Source organism: Podarcis muralis, chromosome 10 (genome assembly GCF_964188315.1).
Source record: "Podarcis muralis chromosome 10, rPodMur119.hap1.1, whole genome shotgun sequence".
Taxonomy (NCBI): domain Eukaryota; kingdom Metazoa; phylum Chordata; class Lepidosauria; order Squamata; family Lacertidae; genus Podarcis; species Podarcis muralis.
In genome coordinates, this window is record NC_135664.1 from 73952133 (window position 1) to 73973345 (window position 21213).

Below are 21213 nucleotides of genomic sequence, written 5' to 3' on the forward strand. Positions count from 1 at the left end.
TTATCGCCCAGTCAGTCTGACATCAATACCAGGGAAGATTCTGGAGCAGATCATTAAGCAAACAGTCTGTGAGCACCTAGAAAGGAATGCTGTGATCACCAATAGTCAGCATGGATTTCTGAAAAATAAGTCATGTCAGACTAACCTGATCTCGTTTTTTGACAGAATTACAAGCCTGGTAGATGAAGGGAACGCAGTGGATGTAGCCTACCTTGATTTCAGCAAGGCATTTGACAAGGTGCCCCATGATATTCTTGTAAAGAAGCTGGTAAAATGCGGACTTGACTATGCTACCACTCAGTGGATTTGTAACTGGCTGACTGACCGAACCCAAAGGGTCTCATCAATGGTTCCTCTTCATCCTGGAGAAGAGTGACTAGTGGGGTGCCACAGGGTTCTGTCTTGGGCCCGGTCTTATTCAACATCTTTATCAACGACTTGGATGATGGACTCAAGGGCATCCTGATCAAATTTGCAGATGACACCAAACTGGGAGGGGTGGCTAACACCCCAGAGGACAGGATCACACTTCAAAACGACCTTGACAGATTAGAGAACTGGGCCAAAACAAACAAGATGAACTTTAACAGGGATAAATGTAAAGTATTGCACTTGGGCAAAAAAAATGAGAGGCACAAATACAAGATGGGTGACACCTGGCTTGAGAGCAGTACATGTGAAAAGGATCTAGGAGTCTTGGTTGACCACAAACTTGACATGAGCCGACAGTGTGACGCGGCAGCTAAAAGAGCCAATGCAATTCTGGGCTGCATCAATAGGAGTATAGCATCTAGATCAAGGGAAGTAATAGTGCCACTGTATTCTGCTCTGGTCAGACCTCACCTGGAGTACTGTGTCCAGTTCTGGGCACCACAGTTCAAGAAGGACACTGACAAACTGGAACGTGTCCAGAGGAGGGCAACCAAAATGGTCAAAGGCCTGGAAACGATGCCTTATGAGGAATGGCTAAGGGAGCTGGGCATGTTTAGCCTGAAGAAGAGGAGGTTAAGGGGTGATATGATAGCCATGTTCAAATATATAAAAGGATGTCACATAGAGGAGGGAGAAAGGTTGTTTTCTGCTGCTCCAGAGAAGCGGACACGGAGCAATGGATCCAAACTACAAGAAAGAAGATTCCACCTAAACATTAGGAAGAACTTCCTGACAGTAAGAGCTGTTCGACAGTGGAATTTGCTGCCAAGGAGTGTGGTGGAGTCTCCGTCTTTGGAGGTCTTTAAGCAGAGGCTTGACAACCATATGTCAGGAGTGCTCTGATGGTGTTTCCTGCTTGGCAGGGGGTTGGACTTGATGGCCCTTGTGGTCTCTTCCAACTCTATGATTCTATGATTCTATGAACTCACGCCTCTCCCTCTCTCGAGAGCAGGAGCATCGGGCACCAATGGCATCCCGAGAAGGCGGAGGAGGAGAGGTTTATGGATTATTTCCGGCAAGGGATACCTTCAGTTTTGGACAGCAGCTGAAAGGCCCCCTAACAGCTGGCCCCTGAACACGGGTCCTAAGAAATCTTCACTGGCTCCAGGTCCGTCTCCGAGCACCATTCAAAGCGTTGGTGCTGACCTTGAAAGCCCTACGCCTGAAAGCAGCTTCGTATCGAGAAGCTTTTAATATTTCATGTTGGGTTATGTTTTCTTCTATTCTTTTGGAAGCTGCCCAGAGTGGCTGGAGAAATCCAGTCTGATGGGTGGGGTACAAAAAACATGCTGCTGCTGCTGTTGGACACCCAGCTTTTGATTGCTAGCTAGGCAGCGATAAAGGGCTGCTTCGTTCTGTGCTTTTGGGCTCCTATGTGGGCTTATGGTTTTGGCGCTTGTGGATATAATGGGATTTAATGTCTTGCCATTATAAATGCACGGGGATAAGTGCATTTACACAGACACATTTCCGCAAAAGGACCCAAACTCCGGCATGTAGCCGCAGGCGATACAATAGGAGCCTTTTCTGCAAATGGCCTTTGCAACACAAGTCACTGGGTGGTAACAAAGTAGACACATTTGCCTCTCTACAACGGTTGCTTTCGCTTAGCCCCGTTTCCTCAATGAATCCACCCATTTCTTGATGAAATAGAACTTCTGCCAGGAAAACCTGAGCTGAAAGAGTATGGAGAGCAAAACAGCAGCCCTGTCTGACCCCAGTCAGCCTCCAGACTCCCCCAGTCACGTGGCAGGAGATTCTTCCTGAGCCCCCACCCCTCCGTGAGGTGGGTATGACATCATGGATGATCCAGTGATGATCTATATGATCCACATGGTCCAAGCAGGCTGGTCCAAAGAGCAGATCTCTAGGCCTGAATGAAACGGGTCTGCGATGATGGATTCTGGAGTCAAGAAATCCGCCCTTTCCAAGGATCTCTCAGGCTGGCCAGGAAAAGGCAGGGAGGGAAAAAGGTAAAAGGCGGATCTAGACGGATCCTCGTGAATTCATATGATTTTTTCATTCAAATTAAATAAAACCACCATGATACTGTAGACCATATCTTACTCTGTAGACAGCATCAAAAAAATCATGCATCCACTATTTCGTGGGGCCGCAGGGGCGCAAAAATATGGTTAAAAAACACGGATCCTCATGGATCCTCATGATTTTTGCCCAAGACCAGCCCAAAGTCACCATCAGATCAAACATCATGGCCAGGGGCACAGCATCCACCACAAAAATCACGGATCCACGGCTTCCTGGATATACAGTGGCCCAAAAACGTGGTTTTGAAGCACGGATCCTCACGGATCCTTACGTATTTTGCATTGGGCCACCCCAAATTCACTGTCAAATCACACATCATGTCCAGGGGCACAGCCTACACCACAAAAAAACTCGGATCCATGCCTGCCTGGCCATACCGTGGCCCAAAAACGTGGTTCCAAAGCATGGATCCTCATGGATCCTCTTGATTTTTCCACAAGACCAGCCCAAAGTCACCATCAGATCAAACATCATGGCCAGGGGCACAGCATCCACCACAAAAATCATGGATCCCCAGCTGCCTGGCCATACCGTGGCCCAAAAACGTGGTTTTGAAGCACGGATCCTCATGGATCCTCACGCTTTTTGCATTGGGCCAACCCAAACTCACTGTCAAATCACATATCATGGCCAGGGGCACAGCAGTCACCACATAAATCACGGATCCACAGCTTCCTGGCCATACCATGGCCCAAAAACGTGGTTTTGAAGCACGGATCCTCATGGATCATCACACTTTTTGCATTGGGGAACCCAAATTCACCCTTTATTCAAATATCTTGTACATAACCACAGATCTGAACACAAACATCATGGATCTACTACTTCATGGCGCTGGCCAGATGCTACCCTGGATATATTGGCCAATGGAGGAAACGGAGTCGGCTGAATCTCTATCCATTAAAGATGGGCGTCCAATGGCTGGGCCAGAATAATTTCAGTTTGGTTTGCCAGCTCCCAGCTCTTCATGGGGTGCAATAGTCACCTGTAGCCGCCATCAGGAGTCCCGGTGTGATCCTGGATGCTTCTGTCTCTATGGAGGCATTGGTCACAAATGTAGCCAAACTGGAATTTTGAGTTACAGATGGGTAGCCGTGTTGGTCTGCCATAGTCAAAACAAAAAAAATTCCTTCCAGTAGCACCTTAAAGACCAACTAAGTTAGTTCTTGGTATGAGCTTTCGTGTGCACACGAAAGCTCATACCAAGAACTAACTTAGTTGGTCTTTAAGGTGCTACTGGAAGGAATTTTTTTTGTTTTGGAATTTTTGAATCTATGTCAGGTTCGGCAATCGGTACCGTACCTGTCCCTTTCCAACCTAGCCATGGTGATCCATGCAGTAGTCACCTGCAGACTAGACTACTTTAACTTGCTGTACATCTGAGCCGGGGATTGCAGGGTGTAAATGTGTGTGTGTGTGTGAGAGAGAGAGAGAGAGTGTGTGTGTGTGTGTGTGTGTGAGAGAGAGAGAGAGAGAGAGAGAGAGAGAGAGAGAGAGAGAGAGAGATATGCAGGGCTACCCTTGAGACTGCTCCAGAAACTCCAAATGGTCTAAAATGCAGATGCATGAGTTCTTACTTGGACTTTGTGGAGAGCCGACATTCAGTTGGTTGTTCATCAGCTGGATTGGCTCCAGGTGGAGTATCAAATCAGGTTCAATGTTTTGGTGCTAATCTTTAAAGCCCAAAACAGTCTGTGACCTTTTTTATATGTGGGAATTATCTTCTAATACACCCCCCATGAGTGTGACGCTCATCTGACAGCAACCTACTGGTGGTCCCTGGCCCAAATCATATCCAGCTGTCCTCAACCAGAGCCAGAGCCTTTTTGGTGGAACGCTTTGTCTAATGAGACCAGGGCTCAGTGCAATCTATCTCAGTTCTCTCACTTGTCATGGTGAGTGGGCTTGCACATTCCTATGACCCTTGTGAGTGAAGCGGTTGGGAATCTCGTACTCCCAGCAGGGTCACCCAAGGTGGTAAGGTCATAGAAAATTAAATATGCTCAGAGTCCTGTAGTGATTTCATGCTCTTTATTGCAGCTTGTAAAACAGTGACTGAATTCCCCCCCCCCCAAAACCTCAGGCTTTTATATACATTATTTTCACAATGAGTCCCGTCTGACTGGCTGATTCTGCTTCCCTCCTGGAGCCTGATTGGTCTTTCCTGCAAGCCAATCAATTCTTGCATTCTAGGATCCTACTTGCCTATTGTTCTAGGATCCAAGCTTAGTACATAACAGGGAAGGAGCTAGACAAAGAATGATCCAAGAAGTCCTCAATGGCAGAACAGGTGGGTGATAACAAGCAGTGTGTTACAACGGCTGTGAAGGCGGATGAAGGCTGCAGCAGATAGGATCCACCAGTTCGTCGTGACTACTCATGCCATCAGAACAGAGCCCTACTGCGAAGGCTGTGCGTTGGTCAGTGTGCACTGATCTACACACATAAAACAAATTCACGCACAGGCATCTTCCAAAAACCCAACCCAACCCCCCCAAACCCTCCCCCCATGGCGATCACTGAATGGCTACAGGGGCAGGAATGTGAAGCCCCTAGTCATGAACCGACACATGGGCGTTCAGTCGTTCTGACTCAAGGAATAAGGCAGTTGAGCAGCTCAGCAGCTGTATCCATGACTGAGCAGCCCTTTTTAGGATCCACTATGCTCACCCCGAAAAGGAGAAGAGGCTGGAAATGGTGCCCTAAACATAGTATGCCTCCCTTTTTCCCTGACTGGATTACCGCGCCCAGGTGGAATCTCTTTTCCCATAGTTTGAATCCATTATTCTGCATCCTAGTCTCTAGAACAGCAGAAAACAAGCTTGCTCCCTCTTCAACATGACATCCCTTCAAATATTTAAACATGGCTATCATGTCACTCCTTAATCTTCTCTTCTCTAGATTAAACAAATCCAGCTCCCTAAGTCTCCCCTCATAGGGCTTGGATTCCAGACCTTTTACATTCCAGCCCTTCCACCTCCTCTTCCCCTTGCTCTCCTGGACTCTTGGTGTCACGCGTATTTCCTTCCCCTTCCACCAAGCTGAGTCTCCCCCTTGTGCTAGGACCTTCACCTGCAGAGTCTGAGACCCTCTCCTTCTCCCGTGTCTCTGATGTCAGTTCCCTGACAGGAAGCTATGAATATGAATGTAATTTTAATTCAATGTTTTTGCTAATGCAGAACCATTTCAGATAGCGTTTGTATTTCGGTCATTCCATGGACATTGGTGTGATCTTACAATATAATTTGGTGGAGTCCATTTAACAATCATGCCGATCCATGAGGATTAAAGTATTTAATATAGTGTTTGTTCCTTGGCTGTGCTCTGTGGTTTTTGTGGTTCATTCTGTGGTCATATACATAATGTGTGATTTGATAGTGATTACAGGGTGACCAAACATAAAAAACCTAAGGATCCATGGGGATCTGTGCTTCATGAGAATCTTTTTACAGCATGGCAGTGCCCCAAAGTGATCTGGCCATGAGCAGCATAGGTGGTCAGGTAATGAATATGGGGCGACCAAGAAAACTGTGGAGCCGTAAATTTTAAATATATATATATATTCAATTTTATAAGGATAGGGAAGTACAGAAAGGGAAAAGGGGGAGGGGATAGATATATAGATAGATTAGAAATTTAAAAGACCTATAAAGATTATAAAATCCTACAAAGTACTACTACTACTAATACTAATAATAATAATAATAATAATATATTTGTACCCTGCCCATCTGGCTGGGTTTCCCCAGCCACTCTAGGTGGCTTCCCCAAAAAATGAAATAAAAATACATTAAAAAGTCACACATTAAAAACGTCCCTAAACAGGGCTGCCGTCAGATGTTTTCTAAATGTCAGGTAGTTGTTTATCTCTTTGACATCTAATGGGAGGACATTCCACAGGGCGGGCGCCACTACCAAGAAGGCCCTCTGCCTGGTTCCTTGTCGCTTTGCTTCTCACAGTGAGGGAACCACCAAAAGGCCCTTGGTGCTGGACATCAGTGTCTGGGCAGAACAATGGGCGTGGAGATGCTCCAAAAAGCATGAGGATCCATGAGGATCCGTGCTTCAAAACCACGTTTTTCGTCCATGGTGTTGCCAGGAAGCCGTGGATCTGAGTTTTTTGTGGTGTAAGCTGTGCCCCTGGACATGATGTGTAATTTGACAGTGAGTTTGGGCTGATCTAGTGCAAAAATCATGAGGATTCATGAGGATCCATGTTTTTTAACCATGTTTTTGCGCCATTGCGGCACCACGAAACAGTGGATGCGTGATTTTTTTGGTTCCTCCTACCGACTAAGATGTGGTCTACAGTAGCATGGTGTTTTTATTTTGTTTCAATATAAAAATCATATGAATTCATGAGGATCCGTGCCTCGGATCCATGTTTTTGTGGTGCTGCAGCGCGGCAAAGTGTTGGATCCACGTTTTTTATAGTCCAGTTTGTAGGCGTGCCTTCCAGGTGTGATTTGACACTGCATTTGTTGGAATTATTTTTTAAAAAGTGGAGGATCCATGAGGATCCGTGTAGATCCGCCTTTTATGCAGACCCCCTTCAAGAAAAACACAGTGTGAGAAAACTCCCCCCCCCCAACCCTCTTGGCCGACCTTGAGACAATACATAGACATTCACAGAGCTGGGAGCCTCTTGTTGCAGGGGGGGGTCCCCCCCCCCCACACACAGCTGGCCCTCAATGCAAAGCACACAAAAAGAAAGCTCTTTCCCCAAAATGTACAATTTAACTGTTACCAAAACACACAGAGCACCCCCCCCTTTTGCCTGAGACACACAGCCCACGGCTCCCTCCATTTCAAGGAACGGGGGTCCCGCACAGCCCTCAGGGCGCCTCAGCATCCCATAGATTGCTTTCCTCCGGTGGGGGGGGGGACTATTTTGCTTGCTGAGGGCAGGAGTCACACCCTTGTCACATTGCGGGGTGTCAGGCTTTTAGGCAAGGGGGTGAGGCTTGGGTGGGTCAGTCCTGTTCACAGTGCATTCTCAGTCCTTTGGGGTTCATCGCTCCACCACAACCCCACTTTCCCACACCTTTTAACTGCCCTCTTCCCCAAAGCACCACAATAGTATTCACACATCCCCCTAGCTGCAAGGCTTTCCTGCGCTTCGCCTTGGAAAGTATCAGGATTCAATCCACCATCCCGATGGATTTGTGTCTTGACTGCCCCGCCCCCCCTTCCTGGATTTAACAGCAGCAATACCTAAAACACGGAGGGATCTAAGCTCGTGGGGTGGGGGAGGGAAGGATTTTGCAATATAAACATTGTGGGGTGGGGTACCCCACTTTGCAAGTGGATTGCCGGGATCAACCCCTCCCCCATTCTCCTGATTCTCAGGAGGGAGAGGGGAGGGGGGGACACCTTCCTCTGCTCCCCGCCCCCCAAATTCCACCCCTTCCGGCACATCCTTCCCAGACCCCGCCTCCGCAAAGCCCAAATCCCCTCCCCAATATGTTGCTCCTCTTCCTCGCCATCCGGCTCCTGCTTCGGGAAAGTGGGGGGGGGGTGAGCCCCCCCCCAACCTGCCTGCTTCTCCCGCAAGTGGAGCTTCTGCGCCGGATTGCTGCTCTGCGCCGTAGCTCTAGGGGGGCGCGCTTTCGGAAAGGGGAGGAGGGGCGGCAGGTAAATCCCCCCCACCCACGTGGATGTTGCAGGAAAGGAAAGGAGAGGAGAATCGCGAGCGAGGACAAAGAGGTAAAGGGGTCGCGGGGGGAAGGGGAGAGAAGGATCCAGCTCCCAAAAGCGACTTTCGTGGATCTGGATCCCTGCACGCGTACAATGAAGGAGGTTTTCCTTGGGCCCTTAGGAAGCCCACCCAGGGGATCCCACGAAGCCCCCTCGCCCCATTTCCCCGCGCAGGCATCCCTGGGACTCTGTGGGTTCCGCGCGGAAAGAGGTGGGCCATGAAAGGGTTATGGGGCGTGAGGGACGCCTGGATAGTGACCCCCCCCTGTCCTCCCCTGCTCGTCTTGGGGGGGGCCCTCCGGAGGGAGAGATGGGGGGCGCAGGACGACGGGTGAGCCACGCCAAGGGGGGCCTCTGGGTTCAGGGGAGACTCTGAGACAGAGGGAGGGGGTCGAGGAAGTGAGGAGGGGGAGCACCCCTAGGGCAGGGAAGGGCAGCATTGGGGGGGTGCTAGGTAGACCAGTATTTGATGACACGTCTCCATCTTGGCGCTCACGGGGATTCTCTGGAGGGACCACCTTGGCTTCTGCCTCCCGCCCAGGAATCGGCCACCCCTTCAAGGCGACCAGAGAGGGATCCCTGGAAAGTGGGGGGTTGTGTGTCCCCACCCCTTCCTTCCTGCAACCTCTATCCTACTCCCACCCCATAAGCCCCTGCCCTGTCCAGACTGTTGCAGGAATCTATGTATAGGTTGGGGGTGGTTGCCCCTCCAGCAGATATCATGCACATGCAGCCCACTACCTAAATCAGCACCATCACTTTTGTGATTTCTTCCCACAAAACACTTTATCGCAGTTTCTTCCTATCTATTCTGCTGCACAATGCCAAATGTATGAATTCACTGATAAATGTCTTTATGTACTGACTCGCTGGGGAAACTTCAGAAATTCCTATAGACATGTGAGCTCAGCTAATCAGCAGCCCCTCTCCCTGAGTGATAATCCCTGGCATCCTGATACCTGAGTGCCAGACAGGTAGCCATTCCAGACAGAACCAACCCAGATGAAGACAAAAGGGTGGGATTAACTTGGCTGGGAAACAGGTCAGGGAGGACAATGGATGGCCGGCCGGGGGTGGGGCAAAGGCCAAAGAAAAGAGGCCGACCCCTTTGTCCAAGCCTCTTTTGGTTTTCTTCCTTCCAGGATCAGGATCCTCAGGAGCGTGTCCTGGCGGCCAGATTAAGGTAAATTCTGGCGTGATTGGAAGGGGCATGGCTCCTCCACCAGGCTAGGCCATAATTTTGTGGCTTTTCTTTCTGGGCGGGAGCGCCCAGCTCGGATGCAGGGGAAACCTTTTTGTTTTGCGGTGGCGGGGGGGGGGGCATAGCCATCCACCACCCTCTAGCTGTAGGCACTTCTGCTCCTAGAAGGGAAATCTAAATATCTCTTTTCTTTCACCTGATAGATGTTTGGTGGAGGGCAAGGGGAACCATGGGGCAGGCTCCAGGATGCTCAGATTACAGCCACCAGATCTCCCCTTTCATAATGTATTTTGGGGACTGTAACATTGGGATTAGCAGCTAATAAAATTTTGGGTTCTCTTTTGTACGGGGCTTCCATCTTGTTTCACCTGGTGGCAGGTGGGAGTCCTGTCGCGACCATCTTCAATAAATACCAAACCTACTGGCTGCTGTTTTGCTCTGGTATTCCCTGCTGGTGTCCTTGTTTTTTCTCCAGGGGGGGCCTCAGATTTCTCCATTAGCAAGACGCACCTTCCTTCCTGCAAGCTTCCCCCGCTTCCCACCCCATAAGCCCCTGCCCTGTCCAAATAATAATAATAATAATAATAATTTATATCTCACCATTCCCCGGGCAAAGCTGGGCTCATGATCAATTAATTAAAATACATTCTAAAAGCAATTCATTCTAATATAAAATCAAAATCAAATTAATGGCAGATACAGCAATTCTGCCTGGTCCAACCATTGTTCCCCCTGGAGAGGAGAGGAAATCCTGAGAGGAAGAGAGGAGGGGGGAGGCCTTCTCAGAAGCGGCTCTTTGTTTCCGCAATCCCACCCAGGAAGCAGCCAGAAACCTTTTCCTCTCTCTCAGGCTGCCATCTTTAAGCGTCTCTTCTCTGCATGGTTCATTGAGGATGCAGAAGATGTACACCTGTTGTCAGGAACAGGGGTGCCGAGTCCATGGAATGGCTCTCAGGATTGATATAGAAGTTGCATCTCAAAGGCATTTTTGTTCCTCTAACTTTTTGTAGGCAGTGTCAGACTGACAGACAAGCTGAGATACAATCCATCAAAATTCAATGACAGCGGCTGCGTGAATCTTCCCAGTCAAAGGACCCATTTTCATGATAGACAGCCCCCGTGGCTGGAGGCTCAACACCCAGGGTGTGCCTATACAGGCCAAAGACTGCCAGCATTAGCACAGGTGAGGTGTGTGACCCCCCCCCCAATCGACAGGCTGTGTGTAAATGAGAGTTTGTGGGTGGGATTATCGTTTACGGCAACTCTGTTGCTCCCACAAGGGAGCACCCAGGGGTCAGAACACTCCTCTCCCAAGACCACTTTCTGAACAAGGCCCAGGAGGAAGGAGGGGAACCACTGCAGAGCAGGGCCCCCAGCTCCCCTAAAGGGTCCAGAAGGATACCATAAAACCTTTGCGACCAAGATGGTGTCCGGCACTCTTCTTAGCTGCGTCACTGCTGTCCGTGTCGGTAAAGACCTCTCAGCTTCATCTGGTCGTTTTAGCAGAGCTTACGCAGCATGGAAAAACTGTTAATTCAGACCACAAAGCAGGCATTTCTCTTATGTCCAAAAGCTTTTAATCGTGTAGAAAAACAACTCATAAATTCAGCCTGGCGACAGAGTGCTCATTTTTGCCTCCTCTCGCCACAAGAAACGGAAACAGAATAAACACAGAGACGCACAGAGAAATACACTCCCCTCTGTGTACGGAGCCATGCCTCAGAATGTGAGACGTCACTCAGAACTTCTTAACCCTGTAAGTTCTGATTCTCTCCACATGGTCGACGGTCTCCAAAGCCGCTTAGAGATCCAGCAGAACCAGGAAACAGTTTTCCCCTTGGACTCTAGCACATTGGAGATCATCATCCAGTGCAACCAGTGCTGTTTTAGTCCCATGATGAGGCCTAATGGTGGAAGAAGCTTTCTTGCTGTTCCAGGTACCCCCCTCCCCAGTCATTCAGTTTGTACTTACACGACACACACAACATACACGACATTTTTCTTATAAATTTATAGTAAATCAACTGTACATCAGATTTACCGTATTTTCCCCTCTATAACACGCAGATTTTTTCTCCTAAAAAGGGGAAATGTCCATGCGTGTTATTGAGCGAATGTGTGGTCCCTGGAGCCAACTGGCCCGAGTGCATCACACATTTTCTTCGAGGGTCGTCTTGGTTGCGGCCAGCAGAAGCCAGGGAAGTGCTTGCTAGGAGGTTTGGCCACTCTGCAGCGCGACTGTGTGTTTGCTAGTGTGTGTGCTTTGTGAGTGTGTGGTTGCCTGTGTTTGTTCGCTAGCGTGGGTGCTTGGAGGGAGTGAGAGAGTGACGGACTGCTGCATCTTCTCCTGCAATTTGCCTTTTAAAAAATTGGAAGCAGCGGGGCAGTAAAAACCACCTCCGAAAGCCCCATTTTCCCCTTCTAAGGCTGCAGCTCGGCTTTGGGAGCCCTGAACCCCTGCCTTGTTCTTGAGGGATCTTTGAGGTTTTCCCTTTAGCTTTAACCCAGCCCCCTTATTTTACCAGTTTATCTTCATTCTCGGTGCGGTAAACTGATTGCAGGCAGCCACACATGCGCGTTCGAGCCTCCCGAGAGAGAAAGCTGTTGCTTTCCTGCATTCTACCCCAGGGTCTTACTGCCCACTTTCTTCTGTTTCGTTACTGTGTTTGCTCAAACAGAACAAAGAGCAGAGAAAACCCCTCCTCTCCAGGCAAGCAGAGGGGAAAGCAGAGCGTCCTTCCTTCTAATTCCTCTCCGTGCTGTGCTCTGCTGCTGCTGCTGCGTCTAGGGACTCGCAGGCAACATGCAGGTGGGGAGGGGGAGAGAGAGAGAGAGAGCTGGCTGGCGTGGGTGGGTGGGTGGGTGGGTGGGGGAACTTTTGCCTTCCTTTCCTCCCTCCAGTAAAACCCCTCTACTGCATTCTTAGCCAGCTGTTTCTCCGCACACCCCTCTCGGTGCTCCTTGCCCCTTCACATAGCAATGATCTGATGCCAAAACAGGGCTGCAATGGTGCAAAAACGTGGTTACAAAGCACGGATCCACATGGATCCTCAGGATCTGTGCATTAAAGGTAAAGGTAAAGGTACCCCTGCCCGTACGGGCCAGTCTTGACAGACTCTGGGGTTGTGCGCCCATCTCACTTAAGAGGCTGGGGGCCAGCGCTGTCCGGAGACACTTCCGGGTCATGTGGCCAGCGTGACAAAGCTGCATCTGGCGAGCCAGCGCAGCACACAGAAACGCCGTTTACCTTCCCGCCAGTAAGCGGTCCCTATTTATCTACTTGCACCCGGGGGTGCTTTCGAACTGCTAGGTTGGCATGCGCTGGGACTGAGCAACGGGAGCACACCGCGCCACGGGGATTCGAACCGCCGACCTTTCGATCAGCAAGCCCTAGGCACTGAGGCTTTTACCCACAGTGCCACCCGCGTCCCTGATCTTTGCATTGGGTCACCCCAAATTCACCATCAGATCACATAGCATATCCATGGCTACAGCCTGCACCAAAAAAATCACGCAGCCACTGTTGCCTGGGGCTGCAATGGTACAAAAACGTGCTTACAAAGCATGGATCCACATGGATCCTCAGGATCTTTGCATTGGGTCACCCCAAATTCAACATCAGATCACATAGCATATCCATGGCTACAGCCTGCACCAAAAAAATCACGCACCCACTGTTGCCTGGGGCTGCAATGGTGCAAAAACTTGGTTACAAAGCACAGATCCACATGGATTCTCAGGATTTTTGCATTGGGCTAACCCAAACTCACCGTCAAATCACATGTCTGTGGCCACAGCATGAAGCACAAAAATGATACATCCACTGTTTCATTCAGATATTTTTTTCTTGTTTCCCTCCTCTAAAAACTATGTGCGTGTTATGGTCAGGTGCGTGTCATCGAGTGAAAAATACGGTACACCGGTACACTTTTATTTTGCTCCATGAAGAAAGGACTATCAAAGGGGATAGGTTTAATACAGGGTGGCCATAATCCCTTGAGCATACCAGCACATCCACAGGAGCCCTGCCCAGTTGTTATGCCAACCCTGATGGTCCCAGACATAAGACCATCAAGGTAACAAAGAACTTGCATATAGGAGTGGATTCAACATGGACTGGAGCAAAGGACGATGATCAGCTCTTCCCTCTGGGGGCAGGAAACTGCAAACTCCCCTTTGTCACATGGAAAGTACTCATGGGGAGGGGGAAAGGGGGGAGCCGGCCAGGTGGCAGGACACTCAGGTTACCACCACAACTCCTCCCTCAACCCCTCCTTTTTGTGATGTATCAGTGATGTAGTTGTGATGTAGTTTTAGGGGTGTAGTTTGAGGAATTAGTAACTACTAAAAGTTGGGGTCTTCTTTTGTACGGGGCTTCCATCTTGTTTCACCTGGTGGCAGGTGGGAGTCCTGTCGCGACAGTTTTCAGTAACGACCAAGCCTACTGGCTGCTGTTTTGCTCTGGTATTCCTGGCAGCTGTCCTTGTTTTTTGTCCAAGGGAGCCCTCAGATTTCTTCATTAACACTGGTCCTGCACCCCCAAAAGCTCCAGGCACAAGACTTTCATTAGCATTGAAGGGGCCATCGGATACTTGGTGATCTTTTCTTCAAAAGACAAATATTCTGAATAATTTTTAATTGATGTATGATATAAACAGCACTTCTGTTTTACATAATCCACATTGGAGAGATTTTGATACACAGGTCTGAGTTCATCGCTCCCCCCGAAACTGCTGTGTTAGCAGTACTGCCAGCCTGAACAGTGTGTTTGGGGGTCCTGGGCTGCCTAGACAACAAGACCCCCTTCTCAGCCAGGCTTATATGGTCCCAAGGAAAGCAGAGCAGTACGTTAGGCACCAGCTTGGCTGCAGGAGTTGAATGAAGAAGATGTGCAGGACACCATCCAACTGTCTTAGAGAGTCCACTCTGGATTTGTGTAATTTCTCCTCCATAGCCTTTTCTTCTCCTGAAGATAACTCACGAGGAAGCGAAGGAGTGCACCAAAGTATTACGACCAAAGTTTTCCTTCTCGAGGAGCTCCCTTCCCAGGTTGACGAGCCCCATCTGCCCTTCACTTTCCTCTGCAGAATGGGCAGAATCTGCCTTCTTGACTGTGGGATTCACTGTTGTTCTCATCCTCTCCATCCACCAGGGCCTTTCTTCACCTGCAGCAGAATTCCCGAACCCACCAAGAATTTGAGACCCATCAGATATCCTCACCTGGTTTAGCCGGTCGGTTGAAGCTGTTCCTGGGATTGTGGCCCGTATTGCATCCTGAAAGCTTCTGGAAGCCAGAGGTGAGAGCTGAGTGCAGGGTGGGGACCAATGGTGGATAAATTACCCCAGAAGGTGCATGACATTTCCCCCACCAAAGGTACTACCGCTCCCCTAACACCCCATGGCATCGTATGATTATGATCTTTAAGACAGAACAGGAATAAATTCATGTCCCCTTCAAGCCATTAATGAATCAATACTACATTTTCAAGATACTACACATTCCACTAAGTACAGTTTATCTATTTGCCTTGAATATCCTGCTTTTCAGTGTCATTTTAGGATAGTCCTGCGTCAGAAGACGGGCACGAGATCAGACAGCACATCGTTCTTTAAAATATCAAGCTGCTTTATTAACATTGATTGAAGATTTTGAAAGTTGCTCATAAATTACTATCATTTGACATTGCAACTTCCCCTGGGAACATGGGTAGGAGGTGAGGGAATGTAGGAGACGTTGAAATAGGAGAAGGTGCAAATGGAGCTTGATGTGTTCTCTTTCGCTTTTTTCTCTTCCTTGAAACCAAAATAGGATTCCCTTTCCTCCCACTCTGAAGAAGGAGATGGAGAAGACAGTCAGAACTCCAGGGGATGGGGCACAATTCCTCCCCATTAGGGATAGAAATTAAAATGTGTGAAATGCGGAATATGCATCATTGAATGAGCACACATAGTTCACATCAACGACCTCCAGCAGGGGAGAAACAGTTTAAAGGTATGGAGTGTGGGAAACGTTTCACTGATATTGGAAAACTTAGAACAAATCAGCGGACTCACATGGGCAGGAAAGGACTGCAATGCGGGGAGTGTGGGAAGAACTTCAGTCAACATGGACACTTAAGATTACATCAACGGACTCACACAAGGGAAAAAACTTTTAAATGTCTGGATTGTGGAAAGAACTTCTATCGGAGTGATAAACTTAGGAGACATCAACGGATTCACACGGGGGAGAAACCATTTAAATGCATGGAGTGTGGAAAGCGCTTCAGTCAGAAAGGAAACCTTAGAACACATCAACAGACTCACACAGGGGAGAAACCATTTAAATGCATGGAGTGCGGAAAGAGCTTCTATCGGAGTGATAAACTTAGAACACATCAACGGACTCACACGGGGGAGAAACCATTTAAATGCATGCAGTGCGGAAAGAGCTTCTATCGGAGTGATAAACTTAGAACACATCAACAGACTCACACAGGGGAGAAACCATATAAATGTATAGAGTGCGGAAAGAGCTTTACTGATAATGGACACCTTAGAAGTCATCAACGGACTCACACAGGGGAGAAACCATATAAATGTATAGAGTGCGGAAAGAGCTTTACTGATAATGGACACCTTAGAAGTCATCAACAGACTCACACAGGGGAGAAACCATATAAATGTATAGAGTGCGGAAAGAGCTTTAGTGATAATGGAACCCTTAGAAGACATCAACGGACTCACACAGGAGAGAAACCATTTAAATGCCTGGAGTGCGGAAAGAGCTTTACTGAAAATGAACACCTTAGAACACATCAACGGACTCACACAGGGGAGAAACCATTTAAATGCCTGGAGTGCGGAAAGAGCTTCAGTCAGAATGGAGACCTTAAATTACACCAGCGGATTCACACAGGGGAGAAACCATATAAATGTATGGAGTGTGAGAAGAGTTTTAGAATTAGTGGAAACCTTAGAAGACATCAACGGACTCACACAGGGGAGAAACCATTTAAATGCCTGGAGTGCGGAAAGAGCTTCAGTCAGAATGGAGACCTTAAATTACACCAGCGGATTCACACAGGGGAGAAACCATATAAATGTCTGGAGTTTGGAAAGAGCTTTTCTGATAATGAACACCTTAGAAGACATCAACGGACTCACACAGGAGAGAAACCATTTAAATGCCTGGAGTGCGGAAAGAGCTTTACTGATAATGAACACCTTAGAACACATCAACGGACTCATACAGGGGAGAAACCATATAAATGTATAGAGTGCAGAAAGAGCTTTAGTGATAATGTAAGCCTTAGAACACATCAACCGACTCACACAGGGGAGAAACCATATAAATGCATGGAGTGTGGAAAGCGCTTCAGTCAGAATGGAAACCTTAGAACACATCAACGGACTCACACAGGGGAGAAACCATTTAAATGCATGGAGTGCGGAAAGAGCTTCTATCGGAGTGATAAACTTAGAACACATCAACGGACTCACACGGGGGAGAAACCATTTAAATGCATGCAGTGCGGAAAGAGCTTCTATCGGAGTGATAAACTTAGAACACATCAACAGACTCACACAGGGGAGAAACCATATAAATGTATAGAGTGCGGAAAGAGCTTTACTGATAATGGACACCTTAGAAGTCATCAACGGACTCACACAGGGGAGAAACCATATAAATGTATAGAGTGCGGAAAGAGCTTTACTGATAATGGACACCTTAGAAGTCATCAACGGACTCACACAGGTGAGAAACCATATAAATGTATAGAGTGCGGAAAGAGCTTTAGTGATAATGGAACCCTTAGAAGACATCAACGGACTCACACAGGAGAGAAACCATTTAAATGCCTGGAGTGCGGAAAGAGCTTTACTGAAAATGAACACCTTAGAACACATCAACGGACTCACACAGGGGAGAAACCATTTAAATGCTTGGAGTGCGGAAAGAGCTTCAGTCAGAATGGAGACCTTAAATTACACCAGCGGATTCACACAGGGGAGAAACCATATAAATGTCTGGAGTGCGGAAAGAGCTTCAGTCAGAATGGAAAACTTAGAAGACATCAACGGACTCACACAGGAGAGAAACCATTTAAATGCCTGGAGTGCGGAAAGAGCTTCAGTCAGAATGGAGACCTTAAATTACACCAGCGGATTCACACAGGGGAGAAACCATATAAATGTATGGAGTGTGAGAAGATTTTTAGAATTAGTGGAAACCTTAGAAGACATCAACGGATTCACACAGGGGAGAAACCATTTAAATGCCTGGAGTGCGGAAAGAGCTTTACTGATAATGAACACCTTAGAACACATCAACGGACTCATACAGGGGAGAAACCATATAAATGTATGGAGTGTGAGAAGAGTTTTAGTATTAGTGGAAGCCTTAGAAGACATCAACGGACTCACACAGGGGAGAAACCATTTAAATGCTTGGAGTGCGGAAAGAGCTTCAGTCAGAATGGAGACCTTAAATTACACCAGCGGATTCACACAGGGGAGAAACCATATAAATGCCTGGAGTGCGGAAAGAGCTTTAGTGAGAATGGAAAACTTAGAACACATCAATGGACTCACACAGGGGAGAAACCATTTAAATGCATGGAGTGCGGAAAGAGCTTCAGTCAGAATGCAACCCTTAGAAGACATCAACGGACTCACACAGGGGAGAAACCTTTTAATTGCATTGAGTGTGGAAAGAGCTTCAGTCAGAATGGAATCCTTAGAAAACATCAGCAGACACACAGGGGAGAAACTGTTTAAATGTATGGCCTGTGGAAGGAGCTTCAGTCAGACTGGAACCCTTGATTTATGTCAACAAACTCACACAAAACACAAACCTTATAAATATCAGGAAAGTAGATAGAGGTTCAGTCCTAGTACAAGATCTAAATCAACAGATTCACAGACAGGAAGAACTTTAGGAGTTGAAACCATACAAACAATCAACAAACTCAAAGAGGAGAAGCAGTTTAAATGAAAAGATTGCAAAAGTGCTTTATTTACATACACTTCAGGTTACAGACTCTGCTAACCCAGAAATAGTACCTTGAGTTATGTACTTTGCTTCAGCATGAGAACAGAAATGGTGCTCCAGTGGCGTGGCGGCTGCAGGTGGCCCCATTAGCTAAAGTGGTGCTTCAGGTTAAGAACAGTTTCAGGTTAAGAACGGACCTCTGGAACAAATTAAGTACTTAACCCGAGGTACCACTGTATGGTTGTAAACCAAGGTTCCACTGTATACCCCCAAAGGCTATAAAAACTCCTAGGTCTGGCCAATAAACTCAGGAGCCAGGAGGAGATAAGAGTCCGACGATTTTATTTCAGGCCATCAGTATTGGGAATGGGAAAGGACCTTTCAACTTTTTAAAGAAAATTATGGGATGAGAGACTACTCAACAGCCCAGCTCACCAGATACTAGTCCCCTGTGGGTCCATGCGATCAGTAAATGAAGGAAATTCCAGCCAAGCAATTTGGAGCAAACAGCAGTCAGTAGACTGAGATCCTTTATTGTTGTGCAACAGGTTCAAACAGCAGTGAGGGAACTCTGACCCTGGAGCAACACTGACTTTTTAAACTTTCCCACCAAATCCCAAGATACAGTTCGCACAGCATCATCAATGCATCATTGCTACATCACTAAAACGTCAGAAAGTGGAGGATTACACAAGATTAGCATAGACAGATATGTCAGGGCAACACCCAAGTACAATATTAGGCAAACATGTCTCAAGTACCCACCACCCAAAAGGACAACAGAACTTCCTTTAATGTCTGCAGCCTGGTCAGATTTGGCTGGTGATGAGATTTGGCTTCCCTTGGCTAACAGTGAGCCCAGCAATTGTCACCTCTGGGCATTTCCTGGGGTAGGAGGTGTGTCTACACATCTTCACCCTTGGGGAGGTGGTGCTGGTTTCTGTGTGTTGCCACTGTGCCGTGCTCTTGGAGTCACAGGACTCTGTTTTGCATTCCAGAGACATTCCAGACTGTTGGAAGTCTCACGGAAGACAGGAGACGGATGTGATGTTACTGTTTCCTGTTCCTTTGTTTTTCACTTGCTCTCTGCTTTCACAGAGAGAGCATGTATATTTCTTTTCTGTCTGCGTAGTTAGAAATAAAACTCTTTAGCAATGTAGCTAATATACTTCTCGTCCTTCCCTGCGTGCTGGATACTCTGCTGAATCGGGAATGTGCTTGGAGCCTCATCAAAGGCTCGGGTCATTAATCATCATCGGAGGAGCTCGGTCGAACCCAAGTCCGACAGGTGGCAGGAAAAAAGAGTCCTTTTTCCAAGGGCAAAATAGCTTTGGAATGGAGGAAACCGGCAAAGGAGTTGATTTTATATGATTTTTTAAAGCTAGGTATCTTCCCTGAGCTGTCAAGCCAAAAGGATACATTCAGGCATAATATTTGTAACATTTAACAACTTTAAGGATGTGCCCCACCCCGCCTTGTAATTTCTGTAACAAATACTTTCCTGAGATTTTTTCTTTTGGGGTGTGTGTCACAGTTCAGCTTCATTCAGAAGAAAACATTGCTAAAGGAGGGGAAATATAAAATGCACATTGAAAACAGCATAATCAATAAGAGAATAAAATATTATCATAATCCTAGAACACAGACTATATCTTGCTTTTCACCACTTCTGGGTCTTAAATCAGCTTCCGGGCTCCTCATGCCTGAGAATTTAACTCCCTGTGTCCTCTTATTTGTCACTCTCCTCCTTCTATAGCACAAAAGTGTCACATTTAAGAAATGTAGCAAATGGTATGTGCAGAAGATAAAGATAAACTCACAGTCTCATTCTTAAATGCCATGAAGCCTTTATTATTATTATTATTAATATTATTTATACCCAACCCATCTGGCTGAGTCTCCCCAGCCACTCTGGGCGGCTCCCAATCGAGTGTTAAAAACAGTACAGCATTAAATATTAAAAACATCCCTAAACAGGGCTGCCTCCAGATGTCTTTTAAAGATAGGATGGCTGCTTATTTCCTTCACATCTGATGGCAGGGCATTCCACAGGGTGGGCACCACTACCGAGAAGGCCCTTTGTCTGGTCCCCTGTAACCTCACTTCTCGCAATGAGGGAACTGCCAGAAGGCCCTCAGCGCTGGACCTCAGTGTCCGGGTTGGACAATGGGGGTGGAGACACTCCTTCAGGGATACAGAACCGAGGCCGTTAAGGCTTTAAAGGTCAGCACCAATACTTTGAATTGTTCTCGGAAACGTACTGGGAGCTGTTACGGTAAAATCTGGGTGCGAGGCTGCTCTGCCACCCAGCTCATCGGACTAAGTCCGCGGGTCCCTGCGGAGGAAAAATGAGCTCAGCCGGAGACAGGAGCAAGCTGCAGAAGATCCAAGTTTATTGCACAACAGGTTCAAGGCAAGATTGAACAGCGAGAAAGGGGTGACATTAACTTTTAAAACTTCCCTCCATGTCCCAGAATACAGTGCAAAATACATGCCAGTTACATCATGAATACATTAAGAAGAGGTTGGGTTACACAGGATTAACATATGGAGGAGGGAGGGGGAATATGCAGAGCTGGAGATATGCGCAGATAAGCACATCCTGAGTATCAGTGATGAGAAGACAATGGTCCATGTTTGCATACTTCCGGGTTAGCACCAGCGGCTAATTTTATACAATTTTAAAAAGATTTAGTCCAGTTTATATTGATAATTGAGGTCGGAAACAAAATAGATACATTGTAGCAAGATTTGACACTTTTATGAGTTCACAAGTTTTGGTTCCATTGTTCTGCCAGCGGGGAGCCGTCAGCAGCTTGTCAAGAGGTTAAATGAGGCGTGCAGGAGTTCGCTGAGCTAA

General features: G+C 47.5%; 1 protein-coding gene across 1 annotated transcript in view; it reads left to right on the forward strand.

Moving 5' to 3' along the window:
- The window catches only part of LOC114605972 (uncharacterized), a 64995-nt gene extending 46652 nt beyond the window's left edge, over positions 1-18343 (forward strand). Inside the window, exons 4-6 of the mRNA XM_077935446.1 lie at positions 10390-10562; positions 14532-14676; positions 15189-18343. Coding sequence (XP_077791572.1) covers positions 15317-18139 — 2823 coding nt within the window. The 5' untranslated portion in view covers positions 10390-10562; positions 14532-14676; positions 15189-15316 and the 3' untranslated portion in view covers positions 18140-18343. The remainder of the gene's footprint in view (positions 1-10389; positions 10563-14531; positions 14677-15188) is intronic.
- The last annotated feature ends 2870 nt before the right edge of the window (positions 18344-21213 follow it).